The 25,824-nt window shown below is 58.2% G+C and overlaps 1 protein-coding gene across 1 annotated transcript in view; it reads left to right on the forward strand.

The window, feature by feature from the left end:
- The window catches only part of LOC137310143 (protein PAT1 homolog 2-like), a 26,406-nt gene extending 802 nt beyond the window's left edge, over nt 1-25,604 (forward strand). Inside the window, exons 2-9 of the mRNA XM_067978116.1 lie at nt 2,256-2,346; nt 5,691-6,037; nt 10,602-10,673; nt 12,809-12,979; nt 15,816-15,958; nt 16,951-17,025; nt 22,694-22,832; nt 25,293-25,604. Coding sequence (XP_067834217.1) covers nt 2,256-2,346; nt 5,691-6,037; nt 10,602-10,673; nt 12,809-12,979; nt 15,816-15,958; nt 16,951-17,025; nt 22,694-22,832; nt 25,293-25,604 — 1,350 coding nt within the window. The remainder of the gene's footprint in view (nt 1-2,255; nt 2,347-5,690; nt 6,038-10,601; nt 10,674-12,808; nt 12,980-15,815; nt 15,959-16,950; nt 17,026-22,693; nt 22,833-25,292) is intronic.
- The last annotated feature ends 220 nt before the right edge of the window (nt 25,605-25,824 follow it).

A 25,824-nucleotide genomic window follows, 5' to 3' on the forward strand; every position in this document is an offset into this window, starting at 1 on the left:
AGGGGAAGAGTGAGGGGGGGAGGGGGGAGGGGGAAGAGTGAGGGGGTGAGGGGGAAGAGTGAGGGGGAGGGGAGGGGGAAGAGTGAGGGGGGGGATGGGGGAGGGGAGTGAGTGAGGGGGGGGAGGGGAGTGAGTGAGGGGGGGAGGGAGTGAGTGAGGGGGGGGAAGAGTGAGTGAGTGAGGGGGGAGGGGAAGAGTGAGGGGGAGGGGAAGAGTGAGGGGGGGAGGGGGGTGAGTGAGTGAGGGGGGAGGGGAGTGAGTGAGGGGGGGAGGGGAGTGAGTGAGGGGGGGAAGAGTGAGTGAGTGAGGGGGGAGGGGAGTGAGTGAGGGGGAAGAGTGAGTGAGGTGAGGGAGGGGAGTGAGGGGGGGAGGGGGAAGAGTGAGGGGGGGAGGGGGAAGAGTGAGGGGGGGAGGGGGGTGAGTGAGTGAGGGGGGGAGGGGGGTGAGGGGGGGAGGGGGTGAGTGAGTGAGTGAGGGGGGAGGGGGAGAAGTGAGGGGGGAGGGGAAGAGTGAGGGGGGAGGGGGAAGAGTGAGGGGGGGAGGGGGGTGAGTGAGGGGGGAGGGGGAAGAGTGAGGGGGGGAGGGAGTGAGTGAGGGGGGAGGGGAGTGAGTGAGGGGGGAGGGGAGTGAAGTGAGGGGGGAGGGAGGGAGTGAGTGAGGGGGGGAAGAGTGAGTGAGTGAGTGAGGGAGGGGAGTGAGGGGGGAGGGGAAGAGTGAGGGGGGAGGGGGAAGAGTGAGGGGGGGAGGGGGGTGAGTGAGTGAGGGGGGAGGGGGGTGAGGGGGGGAGGGGGGTGAGTGAGTGAGTGAGGGGGGGAGGGGGAAGAGTGAGGGGGGGAGGGGAAGAGTGAGGGGGGAGGGGGAAGAGTGAGGGGGGAGGGGGAAGAGTGAGGGGGGGAGGGGGAGAGTGAGTGAGGGGGGGAGGGGGGTGAGGGGGGGAGGGGGGTGAGTGAGTGAGTGAGGGGGGGAGGGGAGAGTGAGGGGGCGAGGGGGAAGAGTGAGGGGGGGAGGGGGAAGAGTGAGGGGGGGAGGGGGAAGAGTGAGTGAGGGGGAAGAGTGAGTGAGGGGGGGTGGAGAGTGAGTGGGGAGGGGGGAGGGGGAGGGGGAGAGCGCCGCACTGTCGGAGGGTCGGTACTGAGGGAGCGCCGCACTGTCGGAGGGTCGGTACTGAGGGAGCGCCGCACTGTCGGAGGGTCGGTACTGAGGGAGCGCCGCACTGTCGGAGGGTCGGTACTGAGGGTGCGCCGCACTGTCGGAGGGTCGGTACTGAGGGAGCGCCGCACTGTCGGAGGGTCGGTACTGAGGGAGCGCCGCACTGTCGGAGGGTCGGGACTGAGGGAGCGCCGCACTGTCGGAGGGTCGGTACTGAGGGAACGCCGCACTGTCGGAGGGTCGGTACTGAGGGAACGCCGCACTGTCGGAGGGTCGGTACTGAGGGAGCGCCGCACTGTCGGAGGGTCGGTACTGAGGGAGCGCCGCACTGTCGGAGGGTCGGTACTGAGGGAGCGCCGCACTGTCGGAGGGTCGGTACTGAGGGGAGCGCCGCACTGTCGGAGGGTCGGTACTGAGGGAGCGCCGCACTGTCGGAGGGTCGGTACTGAGGGAGCGCCGCACTGTCGGAGGGTCGGTACTGAGGGAGCGCCGCACTGCCGGAGGGTCGGTACTGAGGGAGCGCCGCACTGCCGGAGGGTCGGTACTGAGGGAGCGCCGCACTGCCGGAGGGTCGGTACTGAGGGAGCGCCGCACTGCCGGAGGGTCGGTACTGAGGGAGCGCCGCACTGCCGGAGGGTCGGTACTGAGGGAGCGCCGCACTGCCGGAGGGTCGGTACTGAGGGAGCGCCGCACTGCCGGAGGGTCGGTACTGAGGGAGCGCCGCACTGTCGGAGGGTCGGTACTGAGGGAGCGCCGCACTGTCGGAGGTGCCGTCTTTCGGATGAGACGTTAAACCGAGGGCCCCGTCTGCCCTCTCAGGCGGATGTAAAATCCCACGGGCACTATTGGAAGAAGAGCAGGGGGGAGTTCTCCCCGGGGTCCTGGGGCCGATATTTGTCCCTCGACCAACATCACTTTTGACGAAGGAATCAAGATTCTGAGGTCACTTACCTCAATTGCTGTTTTGTGGAATCTTGCTGTGCATAAAATGGCCGCCACCTCATCCCAGCTGAGACTTTGGGATATTGTGGATCTCTGAATGGTGCCGTACGAGGACGGTTCGGGTTGTCCTTGGTAATATTATGTTTCTCTGCTCTCCATGACAGGACTTCCTCTTCCTCGATGATGATGTCTGTCTCCAGGAGATGGCTGAAGATGAGGACATCGATCTGTACAACGAGGAGACCTTTGGATTAGGTGGGCTGTACACGGGGGCGGTGAGAGCCCTTCAAACGGGGTGGTGGGGGTATCGAGTACATCAGGGAACTCGATACGTTATTAGATACACTGTCCTTTCCCCCTCTGGGACCGGGTCTCACAGTGTGTTAGATACACTGTCCTTTCCCCCTCTGGGACCGGGTCTCACAGTGTGTTAGACACACTGTCCTTTCCCCCTCTGGGACCGGGTCTCTCAGTGCGTTAGACACACTGTCCTTTCCCCCTCTGGGACCGGGTCTCACAGTGTGTTAGACACACTGTCCTTTCCCCCTCTCGGACCGGGTGTCACAGTGTGTTAGATACACTGTCCTTTCCCCCTCTGGGACCGGGTCTCGCAGTGCGTTAGATACACTGTCCTTTCCCCCTCTGGGACCGGGTCTCACAGTGTGTGAGATACACTGTCCTTTCCCCCTCTGGGACCGGGTCTCACAGTGCGTTAGATACACTGTCCTTTCCCCCTCTGGGACCGGGTCTCACAGTGTGTGAGATACACTGTCCTTTCCCCCTCTGGGACCGGGTCTCACAGTGCGTTAGATACACTGTCCTTTCCCCCTCTGGGACCGGGTCTCACAGTGCGTTAGATACACTGTCCTTTCCCCCTCTGGGACCGGGTCTCACAGTGTGTTAGATACACTGTCCTTTCCCCCTCTGGGACCGGGTCTCACAGTGCGTTAGATACACTGTCCTTTCCCCCTCTGGGACCGGGTCTCACAGTGTGTTAGATACACTGTCCTTTCCCCCTCTGGGACCGGGTCTCACAGTGCGTTAGATACACTGTCCTTTCCCCCTCTGGGACCGGGTCTCACAGTGCGTTAGATACACTGTCCTTTCCCCCTCTGGGACCGGTTCTCACAGTGCGTTAGATACACTGTCCTTTCCCCCTCTGGGACCCGGGTCTCACAGTGCGTTAGATACACTGTCCTTTCCCCCTCTGGGACCGGGTCTCACAGTGCGTTAGATACACTGTCCTTTCCCCCTCTGGGACCGGGTCTCACAGTGCGTTAGATGCACTGTCCTTTCCCCCTCTGGGACCGGGTCTCACAGTGCGTTAGATACACTGTCCTTTCCCCCTCTGGGACCGGGTCTCACAGTGCGTTAGATACACTGTCCTTTCCCCCTCTGGGACCGGGTCTCACAGTGTGTTAGATGCACTGTCCTTTCCCCCTCTGGGACCGGGTCTCACAGTGTGTTAGATACACTGTCCTTTCCCCCTCTGGGACCGGGTCTCACAGTGCGTTCGATACACTGTCCTTTCCCCCTCTGGGACCTGGTCTCACAGTGCGTTAGATACACTGTCCTTTCTCCCTCTGGGACCGGGTCTCTCAGTGTGTTAGATACACTGTCCTTTCCCCCTCTGGGACCGGGTCTCACAGTGCGTTCGATACACTGTCCTAATGGAGAGTTTGGGACAGTATAGGGAGAGCTTTACTCTGTATCTAACCATGTACCTGCCCTGGGAGTGTTTGACGGGACAGTGTAGAGGGAGCTTTACTCTGTATCTAACCCTGTACCTGCCCTGGGAGTGTTTGACGGGACAGTGTAGAGGGAGCTTTACTCTGTATCTAACCCTGTACCTGCCCTGGGAGTGTTTGACGGGACAGTGTAGAGGGAGCTTTACTCTGTATCTAACCCTGTACCTGCCCTGGGAGTGTTTGATGGGACAGTGTAGAGGGAGCTTTACTCTGTATCTAACCCTGTCCCTGCCCTGGGAGTGTTTGATGGGACAGTGTAGAGGGAGCTTTACTCTGTATCGAACCCTGTACCTGCCCTGGGAGTGTTTGATGGGACAGTGTAGAGGGAGCCTTACTCTGTATCTAACCCTGTACCTGCCCTGGGAGTGTTTGATGGGACAGTGTAGAGGGAGCTTTACTCTGTATCTAACCCTGTACCTGCCCTGGGAGTGTTTGATGGGACAGTGTAGAGGGAGCTTTACTCTGTATCTAACCCTGTACCTGCCCTGGGAGTGTTTGATGGGACAGTGTAGAGGGAGCTTTACTCTGTATCTAACCCTGTACCTGCCCTGGGAGTGTTTGATGGGACAGTGTAGAGGGAGCTTTACTCTGTATCTTACCCTGTACCTGCCCTGGGAGTGTTTGATGGGACAGTGGAGAGGGAGCTTTACTCTGTATCTAACCCTGTACCCGCCCTGGGAGTGTTTGATGGGACAGTGTAGAGGGAGCTTTACTCTGTATCTAACCCTGTACCTGCCCTGGGAGTGTTTGATGGGACAGTGTAGAGGGAGCTTTACTCTGTATCTAACCCTGTACCTGCCCTGGGAGTGTTTGATGGGACAGTGTAGAGGGAGCTTTACTCTGTATCTAACCCTGTACCTGCCCTGGGAGTGTTTGATGGGACAGTGGAGAGGGAGCTTTACTCTGTATCTCACCCTGTACCTGCCCTGGGAGTGTTTGACGGGACAGTGTAGAGGGAGCTTTACTCTGTATCTAACCCTGTACCTGCCCTGGGAGTGTTTGACGGGACAGTGTAGAGGGAGCTTTACTCTGTATCTAACCCTGTACCTGCCCTGGGAATGTTTGATGGGACAGTGTAGAGGGAGCTTTACTCTGTATCTAACCCTGTACCTGCCCTGGGAGTGTTTGACGGGACAGTGTAGAGCGAGCTTTACTCTGTATCTAACCCTGTACCTGCCCTGGGAGTGTTTGATGGGACAGTGTAGAGGGAGCTTTACTCTGTATCTGACCCTGTACCTGCCCTGGGAGTGTTTGATGGGACAGTGTGTGTCGAGGGAGCTTTCCTCTGTATCTCACCCTGTACCTGCCCTGGGAGTGTTTGATGGGACAGTGTCGAGGGAGCTTTACTCTGTATCTAACCCTGTACCTGCCCTGGGAGTGTTTGATGGGACAGTGTGGAGGGAGCTTTACTCTATATCTAACCCTGTACCTGCCCTGGGAGTGTTTGACGGGACAGTGTAGAGGGAGCTTTACTCTGTATCTAACCCTGTACCTGCCCTGGGAGTGTTTGATGGGACAGTGTAGAGGGAGCTTTACTCTGTATCTAACCCGTGCTGTACCTGCCCTGGGAGTGTTTGATGGGACAGTGTAGAGGGAGCTTTACTCTGTATCTAACCCTGGACCTGCCCTGGGAGTGTTTGATGGGACAGTGTAGAGGGAGCTTTACTCTGTATCTAACCCTGTACCTGCCCTGGGAGTGTTTGACGGGACAGTGTAGATGGAGCTTTACTCTGTATCTAACCCTGTACCCGCCCTGGGAGTCATGAAGCAGAAATAGCTGAGACGTTCCTTCTGGAACATTCTGTCTCCCTTTTCTTTCTCTCTCTCTCTTTCTCTCTCTCTCTCTGTCAGATATTGAGACTGCTGGAGATCTAACCGATGAACTGTATCTGCTGTGTGAGGCCCTGGAGACGAGGAGCCCCGAGCGGGACCTCTCCTCCATCTCGGGCGATGAGGTCCCGCCCGACTCCGAGACGGAGCCGGAGCACGAGCCAGCGGCCGAGGCCGTGGAGAAGAGCCAGCCCGGGCCCGTCGAGCCAGCTGAGCGGGCGGACCAGGCGCGGGCTGGAGCCGTGCGGGAGAAACGGGAGTGGAAGCTCCTGGATGAGGCGGTGGGAAGACTGAACGATTCCCTCGCCGCCCAGGAGTTGGAGGACCCAGCGGTGATGAAGGCATGCCATGGGAAGCCCACTCTGGAGGTCAGTGATGCAAGGTTCTCGGACTGGGGAGGGTCGGTCCGGACCGGACCGGACTGGGGAGGGTCGGGTCGGACCGGGCTGGGGAGGGTCGGGTCGGACCGGACCGGACTGGGGAGGGTCGGGTCGGACCGGACCGGACTGGGGAGGGTCGGTCCGGACCGGACCGGACTGGGGAGGGTCGGTCCGGACCGGACCGGACTGGGGAGGGTCGGACCGGACCGGACTGGGGAGGGTCGGACCGGACCGGACTGGGGAGGGTCGGTCCGGACCGGACTGGGGAGGGTCGGGTCGGACCGGACTGGGGAGGGTCGGGTCGGACCGGACTGGGGAGGGTCGGGTCGGACCGGACTGGGGAGGGTCGGGTCGGACCGGACTGGGGAGGGTCGGGTCGGACCGGACTGGGGAGGGTCGGACCGGACTGGGGAGGGTCGGACCGGACTGGGGAGGGTCGGGTCGGACCGGACTGGGGAGGGTCGGTCCGGACCGGACTGGGGAGGGTCGGGTCGGACCGGTCTGGGGAGGGTCGGGTCGGACTGGACTGGGGAGGGTCGGGTCGGACTGGACTGGGGAGGGTCGGGTCGGACCGGTCTGGGGAGGGTCGGGTCGGACCGGACTGGGGAGGGTCGGGTCGGACCGGTCTGGGGAGGGTCGGGTCGGACTGGACTGGGGAGGGTCGGGTCGGACCGGTCTGGGGAGGGTCGGGTCGGGTCGGACCGGACTGGGGAGGGTCGGGTCGGACCGGTCTGGGGAGGGTCGGGTCGGACCGGTCTGGGGAGGGTCGGGTCGGACCGGTCTGGGGAGGGTCGGGTCGGACCGGTCTGGGGAGGGTCGGGTCGGACCGGACTGGACTGGGGAGGGTCGGGTCGGACCGGTCTGGGGAGGGTCGGGTCGGACCGGTCTGGGGAGGGTCGGGTCGGACCGGACCGGACTGGGGAGGGTCGGGTCGGACCGGTCTGGGGAGGGTCGGGTCGGACCGGTCTGGGGAGGGTCGGGTCGGACCGGTCTGGGGAGGGTCGGGTCGGACCGGTCTGGGGAGGGTCGGGTCGGACCGGTCTGGGGAGGGTCGGGTCGGACCGGGCTGGGGAGGGTCGGGTCGGACCGGACTGGACTGGGGAGGGTCGGGTCGGACCGGTCTGGGGAGGGTCGGGTCGGACCGGTCTGGGGAGGGTCGGGTCGGACCGGTCTGGGGAGGGTCGGGTCGGACCGGTCTGGGGAGGGTCGGGTCGGACCGGTCTGGGGAGGGTCGGGTCGGACCGGTCTGGGGAGGGTCGGGTCGGACCGGTCTGGGGAGGGTCGGGTCGGACCGGTCTGGGGAGGGTCGGGTCGGACCGGACTGGGGAGGGTCGGGTCGGACCGGACTGGGGAGGGTCGGGTCGGACCGGTCTGGGGAGGGTCGGGTCGGACCGGTCTGGACTGGGGAGGGTCGGACCGGTCTGGGGAGGGTCGGGTCGGACCGGTCTGGGGAGGGTCGGGTCGGACCGGTCTGGGGAGGGTCGGGTCGGACCGGTCTGGGGAGGGTCGGGTCGGACCGGTCTGGGGAGGGTCGGGTCGGACCGGTCTGGGGAGGGTCGGGTCGGACCGGTCTGGGGAGGGTCGGGTCGGACCGGTCTGGGGAGGGTCGGGTCGGACCGGTCTGGGGAGGGTCGGGTCGGACCGGTCTGGGGAGGGTCGGGTCGGACCGGTCTGGGGAGGGTCGGGTCGGACCGGTCTGGGGAGGGTCGGGTCGGACCGGTCTGGGGAGGGTCGGGTCGGACCGGTCTGGGGAGGGTCGGGTCGGACCGGTCTGGGGAGGGTCGGGTCGGACCGGTCTGGGGAGGGTCGGGTCGGACCGGTCTGGGGAGGGTCGGGTCGGACCGGTCTGGGGAGGGTCGGGTCGGACTGGGGAGGGTCGGGTCGGACTGGGGAGGGTCGGGTCGGACTGGACCGGACTGGGGAGGGTCGGGTCGGACCGGGCTGGGGAGGGTCGGGTCGGACCGGACCGGACCGGGGAGGGTCGGGTCGGACCGGACCGGGGAGGGTCGGGTCGGACCGGGCCGGGGAGGGTCGGGTCGGACCGGTCTGGGGAGGGTCGGGTCGGACCGGACTGGTCTGGGGAGGGTCGGACCGGACCGGTCTGGGGAGGGTCGGACCGGACTGGACTGGGGAGGGTCGGGTCGGGTCGGGTAGGACTGGACTGGGGAGGGTCGGGTCGGACTGGACTGGGGAGGGTCGGGTCGGACCGGTCTGGGGAGGGTCGGGTCGGGTCGGGTCGGACTGGACTGGGGAGGGTCGGACCGGACTGGACTGGGGAGGGTCGGGTCGGGTCGGGTCGGACTGGACTGGGGAGGGTCGGACCGGACTGGACTGGGGAGGGTCGGACCGGACTGGACTGGGGAGGGTCGGACCGGACCGGTCTGGGGAGGGTCGGGTCGGACCGGTCTGGGGAGGGTCGGGTCGGACCGGTCTGGGGAGGGTCGGGTCGGACTGGGGAGGGTCGGGTCGGACCGGACTGGGGAGGGTCGGGTCGGACTGGTCTGGGGAGGGTCGGACCGGACCGGTCTGGGGAGGGTCGGGTCGGACCGGACTGGGGAGGGTCGGGTCGGACTGGACTGGGGAGGGTCGGGTCGGACCGGACTGGGGAGGGTCGGGTCGGACTGGACTGGGGAGGGTCGGGTCGGACCGGACTGGGGAGGGTCGGGTCGGACCGGACTGGGGAGGGTCGGGTCGGACCGGACTGGGGAGGGTCGGGTCGGACCGGACTGGGGAGGGTCGGGTCGGACCGGACTGGGGAGGGTCGGGTCGGACCGGACCGGTCTGGGGAGGGTCGGGTCGGACCGGACTGGGGAGGGTCGGACTGGACTGGACTGGGGAGGGTCGGACCGGACCGGTCTGGGGAGGGTCGGGTCGGACCGGTCTGGGGAGGGTCGGGTCGGACCGGTCTGGGGAGGGTCGGGTCGGACCGGTCTGGGGAGGGTCGGGTCGGACCGGACTGGGGAGGGTCGGGTCGGACCGGTCTGGGGAGGGTCGGGTCGGACCGGACTGGACTGGGGAGGGTCGGACCGGACTGGGGAGGGTCGGGTCGGACTGGTCTGGGGAGGGTCGGGTCGGACCGGACTGGGGAGGGTCGGGTCGGACTGGTCTGGGGAGGGTCGGGTCGGACCGGACTGGGGAGGGTCGGGTCGGACCGGACTGGGGAGGGTCGGACCGGACCGGACTGGGGAGGGTCGGGTCGGACCGGTCTGGGGAGGGTCGGGTCGGACTGGTCTGGGGAGGGTCGGGTCGGACCGGACTGGGGAGGGTCGGACCGGACCGGTCTGGGGAGGGTCGGGTCGGACCGGACTGGGGAGGGTCGGGTCGGACCGGACTGGGGAGGGTCGGGTCGGACCGGACTGGGGAGGGTCGGGTCGGACTGGTCTGGGGAGGGTCGGACCGGACTGGGGAGGGTCGGGTCGGACCGGACTGGGGAGGGTCGGGTCGGACCGGACTGGGGAGGGTCGGGTCGGACTGGTCTGGGGAGGGTCGGACCGGACTGGGGAGGGTCGGTCCGGACCGGACCGGACTGGGGAGGGTCGGGTCGGACTGGACTGGACTGGGGAGGGTCGGGTCGGACCGGTCTGGGGAGGGTCGGGTCGGACTGGACTGGGGAGGGTCGGGTCGGACTGGTCTGGGGAGGGTCGGGTCGGACTGGACTGGTCTGGGGAGGGTCGGGTCGGACTGGTCTGGGGAGGGTCGGTTCGGACTGGACTGGACTGGGGAGGGTCGGACCGGACTGGGGAGGGTCGGACCGGACTGGGGAGGGTCGGACCGGACTGGGGAGGGTCGGGTCGGACTGGTCTGGGGAGGGTCGGGTCGGACTGGACTGGGGAGGGTCGGGTCGGACTGGACTGGACTGGGGAGGGTCGGACCGGACTGGGGAGGGTCGGGTCGGACTGGTCTGGGGAGGGTCGGGTCGGACTGGTCTGGGGAGGGTCGGACCGGACTGGGGAGGGTCGGGTCGGACCGGGGAGGGTCGGGTCGGACTGGTCTGGGGAGGGTCGGGTCGGACTGGTCTGGGGAGGGTCGGGTCGGACTGGTCTGGGGAGGGTCGGGTCGGGTCGGACTGGTCTGGGGAGGGTCGGGTCGGACTGGTCTGGGGAGGGTCGGGTCGGACTGGTCTGGGGAGGGTCGGGTCGGACTGGTCTGGGGAGGGTCGGGTCGGGTCGGACTGGTCTGGGGAGGGTCGGGTCGGACTGGTCTGGGGAGGGTCGGGTCGGACTGGTCTGGGGAGGGTCGGGTCGGACCGGTCTGGGGAGGGTCGGGTCGGACCGGACTGGACTGGGGAGGGTCGGGTCGGACTGGTCTGGGGAGGGTCGGGTCGGACTGGTCTGGGGAGGGTCGGACCGGACCGGGGACGGGACTGGTCGGACCGGGGAGGATATTGAGTTACAGATCAGCCATGAGCTGAGTGAATGGCGGAACAGGCTCGAGGGGCTGAGCGTCCCCCTCCTGGACCTACGTTCCTGTCAATTTGAGGGTGGGGTGCAGTTGAATGCTGCTTGTTTCAAGTTTCTGTCATTCTGGTCCTTTTCGAAAACCCTCTCCACAGAGCCTGGACAGTGCGATTGTCGATAGTGAGATTTGTACCAGTTGGGGAGGTCTCAGCATATCTCAAGTCTTGGTGAGTCATTAAATAACAGCCCGCGGGCACTTTGTGATAAGGAGAAAGGAACTTTCATTTATATAGCGCCTGATGTGACACTGAATTCTGCTCAATTCTTCCTGTTCCAAAATGAGGCCAACTAGTAGTGATTTGTTTGGGGTTTTTTTTTATTCGTTCATGGGCATTTATTGCCCATCCCTAATTGCCCCTTGAGAAGGTGGTGGTGAGCCGCCTTCTTGAACCGCTGCAGTCCGTGTGGTGAAGGTTCTCCCACAGTGCTGTTAGGAAGGGAGTTCCAGGATTTTGACCCAGTGACGATGAAGGAACGGCCGATATATTTCCAATTCGGGATGGTGTGTGACTCGGAGGGCAACGTGCAGGTGGTGTTGTTCCCATGTGCCTGCTGCCCTTGTCCTTCTAGGTGGTAGAGGTCGCGGGTTTGGGAGGTGCTGTCGAAGAAGCCTTGGCGAGTTGCTGCAGTGCATCCTGTGGATGGTCCACACTGCAGCCACGGTGCGCCGGTGGTGAAGGGAGTGAATGTTTAGGGTGGTGGATGGGGTGCCAATCAAGCGGGCTGCTTTGTCCTGGATGGTGTCGAGCTTCTTGAGTGTTGTTGGAGCTGCACTCATCCAGGCAAGTGGAGAGTATTCCATCACACTCCTGACTTGTGCCTTGTAGATGGTGGAAAGGCTTTGGGGAGTCAGGAGGTGAGTCACTCGCCGCAAATGTTTTTTTGACTTGGTGCTTGTCCAGGCCAAGAATTTGAAACTGGCAGTCAAAGCTTCCTCCCGACTCAGGTACTGCTTAAAGCTCCCTCTACACTGTCCCGTCAAACACTCCCAGGGCAGGTACAGGGTTAGATACAGAGTAAAGCTCCCTCTACAGTGTCCCATCAAACACTTCCAGGGAAGGTACAGGGTTAGATACAGAGTAAAGCTCCCTCTACACTGTCCCGTCAAACACTCCCAGGGCAGGTACAGGGTTAGATACAGAGTGAAGCTCCCTCTACACTGTCCCATCAAACACTCCCAGGGCAGGTACAAGGTTAGATACAGAGTGAAGCTCCCTCTACACTGTCCCATCAAACACTCCCAGGGCAGGTACAGGGTTAGATACAGAGTAAAGCTCCCTCTACACTGTCCCATCAAACACTCCCAGGGCAGGTACAGGGTTAGATACACAGTAAAGCTCCCTCTACCCTGTCCCATCAAACACTCCCAGGGCAGGTACAGGGTTAGATACAGAGTAAAGCTCCCTCTACACTGTCCCATTAAACACTCCCAGGGCAGGTACAATGTGAGATACAGAGTAAAGCTCCCTCTACACTGTCCCGTCAAACACTCCCAGGGCAGGTACAGGGTTAGATACAGAGTAAAGCTCCCTCTACACTGTTCCATCAAACGCTCCCAGGGCAGGTACAGGGTTAGATACAGAGTAAAGCTCCCTCTACCCTGTCCCATCAAACACTCCCAGGGCAGGTACAGGGTTAGATACAGAGTAAAGCTCCCTCTACACTGTCCCATCAAACACTCCCAGGGACAGGTCCAGGGTTAGATACAGAGTAAAGCTCCCTCTACACTGTCCCATCAAACACTCCCAGGGCAGGCACAGGGTTAGATACAGAGTAAAGCTCCCTCTACACTGTCCCATCAAACACTCCCAGGGCTGGTTCAGGGTGAGATACAGAGTAAAGCTCCCTCTACACTGTCCCATCAAACACTCCCAGGGCAGGTACAGGGTTAGATACAGAGTAAAGCTTCCTCGACACTGTCCCGTCAAACACTCCCAGGGCAGGTACAGGGTTAGATACAGAGTAAAGCTCCCTCTACACTGTCCCGTCAAACACTCCCAGGGCAGGTACAGGGTGAGATACAGAGTAAAGCTCCCTCTACACTGTCCCATCAAACACTCCCAGGGCAGGTACAGGGTTAGATACAGAGTAAAGCTCCCTCTACACTGTCCCATCAAACACTCCCAGGGCAGGTACAGGGTGAGATACAGAGTAAAGCTGCCTCTACCCTGTCCCGTAAAAAGTTCTGAATTGGTTTTCTTCGGGAAACTATAAGATGTGGACAGACGGTTTGTTATCCTCCACTGGTCCTAATCCCGTGTACCCGCTCTGCTCCCCGTATCCCTTTGTGTCCTGGTTTTAGGATCGAGCTGTTCAACGTGTGATGGAGAAGACGGCAATGTTTGACCTGCGACGCGCTCCGCTGGGATTCGTCCCCTCCCCCGTACCGCGTGGATATCCGCAGTCCCCTGCTATGAAGAGGCCCAGTCTGGGGCAGCCTGCCATGTCCCCTTGTCATCGACTTCTTCAAATGGTGAGATGTCGGGAGAGCGAGGGAACGTTGGGGTGGGAGGAGCAAGAGACGTGTCCAAAGCGCCTCGAGATTTTCATTACGGTCCCCGTTACCCAACCCTGGATCTCAGTCTAGCATTACAATCCCCATTACCCAACTGGGGATCTCAATCTAACATTACAATCCCCATTACCCAACCCTGGATCTCAGTCTAGCATTACAATCTCCATAACCCAACTGGGGATCGCAGTCTAGCATTACAATCCCCATTACCCAACTGGGGATCTCAATCTAACATTACAATCCCCATTACCCAACTCTGGATCTCAGTCTAGCATTACAATCTCCATTACCCAACCCTGGATCTCAGTCTAGCATTACAATCCCCATTACCCAACTGGGGATCGCAGTCTAGCATTACAATCTCCATAACCCAACTGGGGATCGCAGTCTAGCATTACAATCTCCATAATCCAACTGGGGATCGCAGTCTAGCATTACAATCTCCATAACCCAACTGGGGATCGCAGTCTAGCATTACAATCTCCATAACCCAACTGGGGATCGCAGTCTTGCATTACAATCTCCATAACCCAACTGGGGATCGCAGTCTAGCATTACAATCTCCATAACCCAACTGGGGATCGCAGTCTAGCATTACAATCTCCATAACCCAACTGGGGATCGCAGTCTCGCATTACAATCTCCATAACCCAACTGGGGATCGCAGTCTAGCATTACAATCTCCATAACCCAACTGGGGATCGCAGTCTAGCATTACAATCTCCATAACCCAACTGGGGATCGCAGTCTAGCATTACAATCTCCATAACCCAACTCTGGATCTCAGTCTAGCATTACAATCCCCATTACCCAACGGGCAATCTCAATCTAACATTAGAACCTCCATTACCCAACCCTGGATCTCAGTCTAATGTTACAATCACTAATGTCCAACCATGACCTGCCACATCCTCCTCGATATCTCACCAAAGCCGGCAAGTTCCTTGCTTGTTTTTTTTTTTGGGGGACATCTCCGACCTGTATCACGTTAACTTGTCCCCATCGTTACAGAATCTTAAGCGTTGCCCCACTCTCCCTGGAACGACTCCTCGTCTCCTGGGAGAAATGATCCCTCTCCTGCCACGGGCACCTCCCCTTTTGGTGTCCGACCATTAAATTTCTCCTTGCAACTAGCTCCAGACTTGCCTCATGACGGGGGCTACTCCGCCTCGAGTCTCAACCGAGACGGTGACTGATGTTGGCTTGCAGATGTTCCATCTTGGAATAACCGTCCCACTGTTTGGTGGACGGGCCATAAGTATGAGTGACCAATAAATCCAATGAGGTACTTTTCCTTTCGCAAGTGTAGCAATGTAGGAAATGCAGCAGCCAATCTGCGCACAGCAAGATCCCACAACCAGCCATGTGATTGATGACCCAGAGAGTGGTGAGAATGTGGAACTCGCTCCCACAAGGAGTAGTTGAGGTGAATAGTGCAGATGGATTTAAGGGGAAGCTGGATAAACACATGAGGGAGAGAGGAATAGAAGGAGATGGTGAGAGGGTGAGATGGAGTAGGGAGGGAGGAGGCTCGTGTGGAGCATAAACACCGGCATGGAGCAGTGGGGCCGAATGGCCTGTTTCTGTGCTGTAATATTCTATGTAATTCTACACTGTCCCATCAAACACTCCCAGGGCAGGTACAGGGTTAGATACAGAGTAAAGCTCCCTCTACACTGTCCCATCAAACACTCCCAGGGCAGGTACAGGGTTAGATACAGAGTAAAGCTCCCTCTACACTGTCCCATCAAACACTCCCAGGGCAGGTACAGGGTTAGATACAGAGTAAAGCTCCCTCTACACTGTCCCATCAAACACTCCCAGGGCAGGTACAGGGTTAGATACAGAGTAAAGCTCCCTCTACACTGTCCCATCAAACACTCCCAGGGCAGGTACAGGGTTAGATACAGAGTAAATCTCCCTCTACACTGTCCCATCAAACACTCCCAGGGCAGGTACAGGGTTAGATACAGAGTAAAGCTCCCTCTACACTGTCCCATCAAACACTCCCAGGGCAGGTACAGGGTCAGATACAGAGTAAAGCTCCCTCTACACTGTCCCATCAAACACTCCCAGGGCAGGTACAGGGTTAGATACAGAGTAAAGCTCCCTCTACACTGTCCCATCAAACACTCCCAGGGCAGGTACAGGGTTAGATACAGAGTAAAGCTCCCTCTACACTGTCCCATCAAACACTCCCAGGGCAGGTACAGGGTTAGATACAGAGTAAAGCTCCCTCTACACTGTCCCATCAAACACTCCCAGGGCAGGTACAGGGTTAGATACAGAGTAAATCTCCCTCTACACTGTCCCATCAAACACTCCCAGGGCAGGTACAGGGTTAGATACAGAGTAAAGCTCCCTCTACACTGTCCCATCAAACACTCCCAGGGCAGGTACAGGGTCAGATACAGAGTAAAGCTCCCTCTACACTGTCCCATCAAACACTCCCAGGGCAGGTACAGGGTTAGATACAGAGTAAAGCTCCCTCTACACTGTCCCATCAAACACTCCCAGGGGCAGGTACAGGGTTAGATACAGAGTAAAGCTCCCTCTACACTGTCCCGTCAAACACTCCCAGGGCAGGTACAGGGTTAGATACAGAGTAAAGCTCCCACTACACCGTCCCGTCAAACACTCCCAGGGCAGGTACAGGGTTAGATACAGAGTAAAGCTCCCTCTACACTGTCCCGTCAAACACTCCCAGGGCAGGTACAGGGTTAGATACAGAGTAGACCTGTTGGGCCGAACGGCCTGTTTCTATGATGTAACATTCTGTAACTTCCTCTCTTAGCCACCGGGCCGCGTCCCACCGATCCCCTTCAGACCGATGTCCCCGAGCATTGCTGGATCGAAGATGATGCAGATGAGGTTTGGCTCGCCCACTCCAAATACCTCCTTCTACAGTCCCTCCGCCAGCCTTCTGGAAACCTTCAGGTAAAGGGGGAGACCCCGGGCCCCTCGTTGAGGTGGAGCGAAGCCCTTGGGTTGGGGGACGTGGGATTAGGAGTAGACCGGGGTTGGGGGGTTGAAGAGGTTAATTTACGAGGAGAGGTTCCCTCGAGTATCGAAGATTGAGGAGGGGGGGGTCTAATCGAGGGGTTTGGGATGATTGGAGGATTCGATGGGGGAGATAGAGAGAGAAACTATTTCCTCTGGTTGGGGGGGGGGAGTCCAGAACAAGGGGGCAGAACCTTAAAATTAGAGCCAGGCCGTTCAGGGGTGATCTCTTCGACCCTCCTCCGGCCGAGTTTGTCTCGATTGATTCCTGGGATCGAGAGGGTTGTCCTATGAGGAGAGGTTGAGTCGAATGGGCCGAGACTCTCTGGAGTTTAGAGGAATGAGAGGTGATCTCATTGAAACATATAAGATTCTGAGGGGGCTTCACAGGGTAGACGCTGAGAGATTGATTCCCCCTGGCTGGAGAGTCTAGAACGAGGGGGAATAGTCTCAGGATGAGGGGTCGGCCATTCAAGATTGAGATGAGGAGGAATTTCTTCACTCAGAGGGTGGTGAGTCCTTGGCGTTCTCTACCCCACGGACGCTCAGTCGTTGAGAATGTTCAAGGCTGAGATCGATGGATTTTCGGACTCGAGGGGGAATCGAGGGATATGGGGATCGGCGGGGGGGGGGTGGGGGGAAAGTGGAGTTGAGGTCAAAGATCGGCCACGATGTGATTGAATGGCGGAGCAGGCTCGAGGGGCCGAATGGCCTTCTCCGGTTTCTCCAGTTAGAATTTCTTTGTACACTTCCATTTATTGGTTAGAGGGGAGGGGCGTTTGGAGGCCGCAGGTCACGTGATGGAATACGGCCAGCCAGAGTTGGCGGCCGCCTCCACCCCCCGCCCCCCATCTACCCCGCCGAGCAGAGGTGGTTCAAAATGGCCGTCGGGGGACAGGGTTGCTGACGTCTGCCCGTCTTCTCGCCAGGTTTCCAGGCTACGTGACCCAGCTCCACCCACAGCATCGTAGACTCTTAAAACAACGGCAGCAACAGATGCGCAGGTAAGATGGAGTCAAAGGTCAAACGTTGAGGTCAAAGGTCTTCGGTGTGGCGGTGGGAATGGGCAGTGCAGAGGGTGCTTTAAGGACGGAGAGACACCAGTCAGTGTACAGATATCTCCACGAGAGAGAGGGGACTGAGAGACACCAGTCAGTGTACAGATATCTCCCTGAGAGAGAGGGGACTGAGAGACACCAGTCAGTGTACAGATATCTCCCTGAGAGAGAGGGGACTGAGAGACACCAGTCAGTGTACAGATATCTCCCTGAGGGAGAGGGGACTGAGAGACACCAGTCAGTGTACAGATATCTCCCTGAGAGAGAGGGGACTGAGAGACACCAGTCAGTGTACAGATATCTCCCTGAGAGAGAGGGGACTGAGAGACACCAGTCAGTGTACAGATATCTCCCTGAGAGAGAGGGAACTGAGAGACACCAGTCAGTGTACAGATATCTCCCTGAGAGAGAGGGGACTGAGAGACACCAGTCAGTGTGCAGATATCTCCCTGAGAGAGAGGGGACTGAGAGACACCAGTCAGTGTACAGATATCTCCCTGAGAGTGAGGGGACTGAGAGACACCAGTCAGTGTACAGATATCTCCCCGAGGGTGGGGACTGAGAGACACCAGTCAGTGTACAGATATCTCCCCGAGGGTGGGGACTGAGAGACACCAGTCAGTGTACAGATATCTCCCTGAGAGAGAGGGGACTGAGAGACACCAGTCAGTGTACAGAAATCACCCTCAGAGAGAGGGGACTGAGAGACACCAGTCAGTGTACAGACATCTCCCTGAGAGAGAGGGGACTGAGAGACACCAGTCAGTGTACAGATATCTCCCTGAGAGAGAGGGGACTGAGAGACACCAGTCAGTGTACAGATATCTCCCTGAGAGAGAGAGAGGACTGAGAGACACCAGTCAGTGTACAGATATCTCCCTGAGAGAGAGGGGGCTGAGAGACACCAGTCAGTGTACAGATATCTCCCTGAGAGAGAGGGGACTGAGAGACACCAGTCAGTGTGCAGATATCTCCGAGGGTGGGGACTGAGAGACACCAGTCAGTGCACAGATATCTCCCTGAGAGAGAGGGACTGAGAGACACCAGTCAGTGTACAGATATCTCCATGAGAGAGAGGGGACTGAGACACACCAGTCAGTGTACAGATATCTCCCTGAGAGAGAGGGGACTGAGAGACACCAGTCAGTGTACAGATATCTCCCTGAGAGAGAGGGGACTGCGACACACCAGTCAGTGTACAGATATCTCCCTGAGAGAGAGAGGACTGAGAGACACCAGTCAGTGTGCAGATATCTCCGAGGGTGGGGACTGAGAGACACCAGTCAGTGCACAGATATCTCCCTGAGAGACACCAGTCAGTGCACAGATATCTCCCTGAGAGACACCAGTCAGTGCACAGATATCTCCCTGAGATAGAGGTGACTGAGAGACACCAGTCAGCGTACAGATATCTCCGAGAGAGAGGGAACTGAGAGACACCAGTCAGTGTACAGATATCTCCCTGAGAGAGAGAGAGAGAGAGAGAGAGGACTGAGAGACACCAGTCAGTGTACAGATATCTCCACGAGAGAGAGGGGACTGAGAGACACCAGTCAGTGTACAGATATCTCCCTGAGAGAGAGGGGACTGAGAGACACCAGTCAGTGTACAGATATCTCCCTGAGAGAGAGGGGACTGAGAGACACCAGTCAGTGTACAGATATCTCCCTGAGAGAGAGGGGACTGAGAGACACCAGTCAGTGCACAGATATCTCCCTGAGAGAGAGGGGACTGAGAGACACCAGTCAGTGTACAGATATCTCCCTGAGAGAGAGGGGACTGAGAGACACCAGTCAGTGCACAGATATCTCCCTGAGAGAGAGGGACTGAGAGACACCAGTCAGTGTACAGATATCTCCCTGAGAGAGAGGAGACTGAGAGACTCCAGTCAGTGTACAGATATCTCCCTGAGAGAGAGGGGACTGAGAGACACCAGTCAGTGTACAGATATCTCCACGAGAGAGAGGGGACTGAGAGACACCAGTCAGTGTACAGATATCTCCCTGAGAGAGAGGGGACTGAGAGACACCAGTCAGTGTACAGATATCTCCACGAGAGAGAGGGACTGAGAGACACCAGTCAGTGTACAGATATCTCCCTGAGAGAGAGGGGACTGAGAGACACCAGTCAGTGCACAGATATCTCCCTGAGAAAGAGGGGACTGAGAGACACCAGTCAGTGTACAGATATCTCCCTGAGAGAGAGGGGACTGAGAGACACCAGTCAGTGTACAGATATCTCCCTGAGAGAGGGGACTGAGAGACACCAGTCAGTGTACAGATATCTCCCTGAGAGAGAGGGACTGAGAGACACCAGTCAGTGTACAGATATCTCCCTGAGAGAGAGGGGACTGAGAGACACCAGTCAGTGTACAGATATCTCCCTGAGAGAGAGGGACTGAGAGACACCAGTCAGTGTACAGATATCTCCCTGAGAGAGAGAGAGACTGAGAGACACCAGTCAGTGTGCAGATATCTCCCTGAGAGAGAGGGACTGAGAGACACCAGTCAGTGTACAGATATCTCCCTGAGAGAGAGAGAGACTGAGAGACACCAGTCAGTGTGCAGATATCTCCCTGAGAGAGAGGGGTCTGAGAGACACCAGTCAGTGTACAGATATCTCCCTGAGAGAGAGGGGACTGAGAGACACCAGTCAGTGTACAGAAATCACCCTCAGAGAGAGGGGACTGAGAGACACCAGTCAGTGTACAGACATCTCCCTGAGAGAGAGGGGACTGAGAGACACCAGTCAGTGTACAGATATCTCCCTGAGAGAGAGGGGACTGAGAGACACCAGTCAGTGTACAGATATCTCCCTGAGAGAGAGGGGACTGAGAGACACCAGTCAGTGTACAGATATCTCCCTGAGAGAGAGAGAGGACTGAGAGACACCAGTCAGTGTACAGATATCTCCCTGAGAGAGAGGGGGCTGAGAGACACCAGTCAGTGTACAGATATCTCCCTGAGAGAGAGGGGACTGAGAGACACCAGTCAGTGTGCAGATATCTCCGAGGGTGGGGACTGAGAGACACCAGTCAGTGCACAGATATCTCCCTGAGAGAGAGGGACTGAGAGACACCAGTCAGTGTACAGATATCTCCATGAGAGAGAGGGGACTGAGACACACCAGTCAGTGTACAGATATCTCCCTGAGAGAGAGGGGACTGAGAGACACCAGTCAGTGTACAGATATCTCCCTGAGAGAGAGGGGACTGCGACACACCAGTCAGTGTACAGATATCTCCCTGAGAGAGAGAGGACTGAGAGACACCAGTCAGTGTGCAGATATCTCCGAGGGTGGGGACTGAGAGACACCAGTCAGTGCACAGATATCTCCCTGAGAGACACCAGTCAGTGCACAGATATCTCCCTGAGAGACACCAGTCAGTGCACAGATATCTCCCTGAGATAGAGGTGACTGAGAGACACCAGTCAGCGTACAGATATCTCCGAGAGAGAGGGAACTGAGAGACACCAGTCAGTGTACAGATATCTCCCTGAGAGAGAGAGAGAGAGAGAGAGAGAGGACTGAGAGACACCAGTCAGTGTACAGATATCTCCACGAGAGAGAGGGGACTGAGAGACACCAGTCAGTGTACAGATATCTCCCTGAGAGAGAGGGGACTGAGAGACACCAGTCAGTGTACAGATATCTCCCTGAGAGAGAGGGGACTGAGAGACACCAGTCAGTGTACAGATATCTCCCTGAGAGAGAGGGGACTGAGAGACACCAGTCAGTGCACAGATATCTCCCTGAGAGAGAGGGGACTGAGAGACACCAGTCAGTGTACAGATATCTCCCTGAGAGAGAGGGGACTGAGAGACACCAGTCAGTGCACAGATATCTCCCTGAGAGAGAGGGACTGAGAGACACCAGTCAGTGTACAGATATCTCCCTGAGAGAGAGGAGACTGAGAGACTCCAGTCAGTGTACAGATATCTCCCTGAGAGAGAGGGGACTGAGAGACACCAGTCAGTGTACAGATATCTCCACGAGAGAGAGGGGACTGAGAGACACCAGTCAGTGTACAGATATCTCCCTGAGAGAGAGGGGACTGAGAGACACCAGTCAGTGTACAGATATCTCCACGAGAGAGAGGGACTGAGAGACACCAGTCAGTGTACAGATATCTCCCTGAGAGAGAGGGGACTGAGAGACACCAGTCAGTGCACAGATATCTCCCTGAGAAAGAGGGGACTGAGAGACACCAGTCAGTGTACAGATATCTCCCTGAGAGAGAGGGGACTGAGAGACACCAGTCAGTGTACAGATATCTCCCTGAGAGAGGGGACTGAGAGACACCAGTCAGTGTACAGATATCTCCCTGAGAGAGAGGGACTGAGAGACACCAGTCAGTGTACAGATATCTCCCTGAGAGAGAGGGGACTGAGAGACACCAGTCAGTGTACAGATATCTCCCTGAGAGAGAGGGACTGAGAGACACCAGTCAGTGTACAGATATCTCCCTGAGAGAGAGAGAGACTGAGAGACACCAGTCAGTGTGCAGATATCTCCCTGAGAGAGAGGGACTGAGAGACACCAGTCAGTGTACAGATATCTCCCTGAGAGAGAGAGAGACTGAGAGACACCAGTCAGTGTGCAGATATCTCCCTGAGAGAGAGGGGTCTGAGAGACACCAGTCAGTGTACAGATATCTCCCTGAGAGAGAGGGACTGAGAGACACCAGTCAGTGTACAGATATCTCCCTGAGAGAGAGGGGACTGAGAGACACCAGTCAGTGTACAGATATCTCCCTGAGAGAGAGGGGACTGAGAGACACCAGTCAGTGTACAGATATCTCCCTGAGAGAGAGGGGACTGAGAGACACCAGTCAGTGTACAGATATCTCCCTGAGAGTGAGGGGACTGAGAGACACCAGTCAGTGTACTGATATCTCCCTGAGAGAGAGGGGACTGAGAGACACCAGTCAGTGTACTGATATCTCCCTGAGAGAGAGGGGACTGAGAGACACCAGTCAGTGTGCAGATATCTCCCTGAGGGAGAGGGGACTGAGAGACACCAGTCAGTGTACAGATATCTCCCTGAGAGAGAGGGAACTGAGAGACACCAGTCAGTGTACAGATATCTCCCTGAGAGAGAGGGACTGAGAGACACCAGTCAGTGTACAGATATCTCCCTGAGGGAGAGGGACTGAGAGACACCAGTCAGTGTACAGATATCTCCCTGAGAGAGAGGGGACTGAGAGACACCAGTCAGTGTACAGATATCTCCCTGAGAGAGAGGGGACTGAGAGACACCAGTCAGTGTACAGATATCTCCCTGAGAGACAGGGGACTGAGAGACACCAGTCAGTGTACTGATATCTCCCTGAGAGAGAGGGGACTGAGAGACACCAGTCAGTGCACAGATATCTCCCTGAGAGAGAGGGACTGTGAGACACCAGTCAGTGTACAGATATCTCCCTGAGAGAGAGGGGACTGAGAGACACCAGTCAGCGTACAGATATCTCCCTGAGAGAGAGGGGACTGAGAGACACCAGTCAGCGTACAGATATCTCCACGAGGGAGAGGGACCGGGAGGGACATTTCTTGCCGAGAATGAACCTTTGACCATTGAAAGCTGCTCCTCTTTGGGTGATTCTGCTCCCTCACAGCCCGTCCAAGAAGGAGTGCGAGGAGCGCCCGGAGAGTTATGCCAGTCTGATGACAAAGGAGGAAAAGGCATGGGTCATCAAGTTACAGATGATGCAGCTGCAGAGCGAGAACCCACATCTGGATGACTACTATTACCAAGTTAGTAGCTGAGCGTAGGTGGGAGGGGGAATGGTTCACGATTGTCCCCCGTCTGGGACCGGGTCTCGCAGTGCGTTAGATACACTGTCCTTTCCCCCTCTGGGACCGGGTCTCACAGTGTGTTAGATACACTGTCCTTTCCCCCTCTGGGACCGGGTCTCACAGTGCGTTAGATACACTGTCCTTTCCCCCTCTGGGACCGGGTCTCACAGTGCGTGAGATACACTGTCCTTTCCCCCTCTGGGACCGGGTCTCACAGTGCGTTAGATACACTGTCCTTTCCCCCTCTGGGACCGGGTCTCTCAGTGTGTTAGATACACTGTCCTTTCCCCCTCTGGGACCGGGTCTCACAGTGCGTTAGATACACTGTCCTTTCCCCCTCTGGGACCGGGTCTCACAGTGTGTTAGATACACTGTCCTTTCCCCCTCTGGGACCGGGTCTCACAGTGTCTGAGATACACTGTCCTTTCCCCCTCTGGGACCGGGTCTCACAGTGCGTTAGATACACTGTCCTTTCCCCCTCTGGGACCGGGTCTCACAGTGCGTTAGATACACTGTCCTTTCCCCCTCTGGGACCGGGTCTCACAGTGCGTTAGATACACTGTCCTTTCCCCCTCTGGGACCGGGTCTCACAGTGTATTAGATACACTGTCCTTTCCCCCTCTGGGACCCGGGTCTCACAGTGCGTTAGATACACTGTCCTTTCCCCCTCTGGGACCGGGTCTCACAGTGTGTTAGATACACTGTCCTTTCCCCCTCTCGGACTGGGTCTCACAGTGTGTTAGATCCACTGTCCTTTCTCCCTCTGGGACCGGGTCTCTCAGTGTGTTAGATACACTGTCCTTTCCCCTCTGGGACCGGGTCTCACAGTGCGTTAGATACACTGTCCTTTCCCCCTCTGGGACCGGGTCACACAGTGCGTTAGATACACTGTCCTTTCCCCCTCTGGGACCGGGTCTCACAGTGTGTTAGATACACTGTCCTTTCCCCCTCTGGGACCGGGTCTCACAGTGTGTTAGATACACTGTCCTTTCCCCCTCTGGGACCGGGTCTCACAGTGCGTTAGATACACTGTCCTTTCTCCCCTCTGGGACCGGGTCTCACAGTGCGTTAGATACACTGTCCTTCTCCCCCTCTGGGACCGGGTCTCACAGTGTGTTAGATACACTGTCCTTTCCCCCACTGGGACCGGGTCTCACAGTGTGTTAGATACACTGTCCTTTCCCCCTCTGGGACCGGGTCTCACAGTGTGTTAGATACACTGTCCTTTCCCCCTCTGGGACCGGGTCACAGTGTGTTAGATACACTGTCCTTTCCCCCTCTGGGACTGGGTCTCACAGTGCGTTAGATACACTGTCCTTTCCCCCTCTGGGACCGGGTCTCTCAGTGCGTTAGATACACTGTCCTTTCCCCCTCTGGGACCGGGTCTCACAGTGTGTTAGATACACTGTCCTTTCCCCCTCTGGGACCGGGTCTCACAGTGTGTGAGATACACTGTCCTTTCCCCCTCTGGGACCGGGTCTCACAGTGCGTTAGATACACTGTCCTTTCCCCCTCTGGGACCGGGTCTCACAGTGCGTTAGATACACTGTCCTTTCCCCCTCTGGGACCGGGTCTCACAGTGCGTTAGATACACTGTCCTATCCCCTCTGGACCGGGTCTCACAGTGCGTTCGATACACTGTCCTTTCCCCCTCTGGGACCGGGTCTCACAGTGTTTACGATACACTGTCCTTTCCCCCTCTGGGACCGGGTCACAGTGCGTTAGATACACTGTCCTATCACCCTCTGGGACCGGGTCTCACAGTGTGTTAGATACACTGTCCTTTCCCCCTCTGGGACCGGGTCTCACAGTGCGTTAGATACACTGTCCTTTCCCCCTCTGGGACCGGGTCTCACAGTGCGTTAGATACACTGACCTTTCCCCCTCTGGGACCGGGTCTCACAGTGCGTTAGATACACTGTCCTTTCCCCCTCTGGGACCGGGTCTCACAGTGTGTTAGATACACTGTCCTTTCCCCCTCTGGGACCGGGTCTCACAGTGTGTTAGATACACTGTCCTTTCCCCCTCTGGGACCGGGTCTCACAGTGTGTTAGATACACTGTCCTTTCCCCCTCTGGGACCGGGTCTCACAGTGTGTTAGATACACTGTCCTTTCCCCCTCTGGGACCGGGTCTAACAGTGCGTTAGATACACTGTCCTTTCCCCCTCTGGGACCGGGTCTCTCAGTGTGTTAGATACACTGTCCTTTCCCCCTCTGGACCGGGTCTCACAGTGTGTTAGACACTGTCCTTTCCCCCTCTGGGACCGGGTCTAACAGTGCGTTAGATACACTGTCCTTTCCCCCTCTGGGACCGGGTCTCACAGTGCGTTAGATACACTGTCCTTTCCCCCTCTGGGACGGGGACCAGCGGGGAGTCACGCAGGGACTCTGAAACACTGACCTCTCTCTCCGGACAGGAATTCTTCAGGAAACTTGAGCTGAAACTGACGGACGAGGAACTCGGGGAGCGGACCAAACGGGAACCTCAGAAACTGGTCACCCCTTACGTACAGAAGGCGGGGAGCTACGAGGCTGGTAAGGGGCTTCGAAGCAGATTGGCGAGCTCCTGGGTTGGGACCATTGGCCAGCGGACCCCCCCCCCACTGGGTGAATCCTCAGGTGTTCCGGGCCTTGTTGTCCTTCACAAATGCGACCCTCGGAACGCTGAGGTCCTGGCTGAAGCTGCACAGGTTGTCCAGGGTCCTGCGGCCAAGGGAACATGTGGCTAATTGGGGGGCTTGGGGGAGGTGGGGTGTTGGGTCGAAGTTATCTGCCCATGGGTGCCAACTGACGACATGGGACAGTTTGATGGGACAGTGTAGAGGGAGCTTTACTCTGTATCTCCCTGTACCTGCCCTGGGAGTGTTTGATGGGACAGTGTAGAGGGAGCTTTACTCTGTATCTAACCCTGTACCTGCCCTGGGAGTGTTTGATGGGACAGTGTAGAGG

This window comes from Heptranchias perlo, unplaced genomic scaffold (assembly GCF_035084215.1).
Source record: "Heptranchias perlo isolate sHepPer1 unplaced genomic scaffold, sHepPer1.hap1 HAP1_SCAFFOLD_227, whole genome shotgun sequence".
Lineage (NCBI taxonomy): Eukaryota > Metazoa > Chordata > Chondrichthyes > Hexanchiformes > Hexanchidae > Heptranchias > Heptranchias perlo.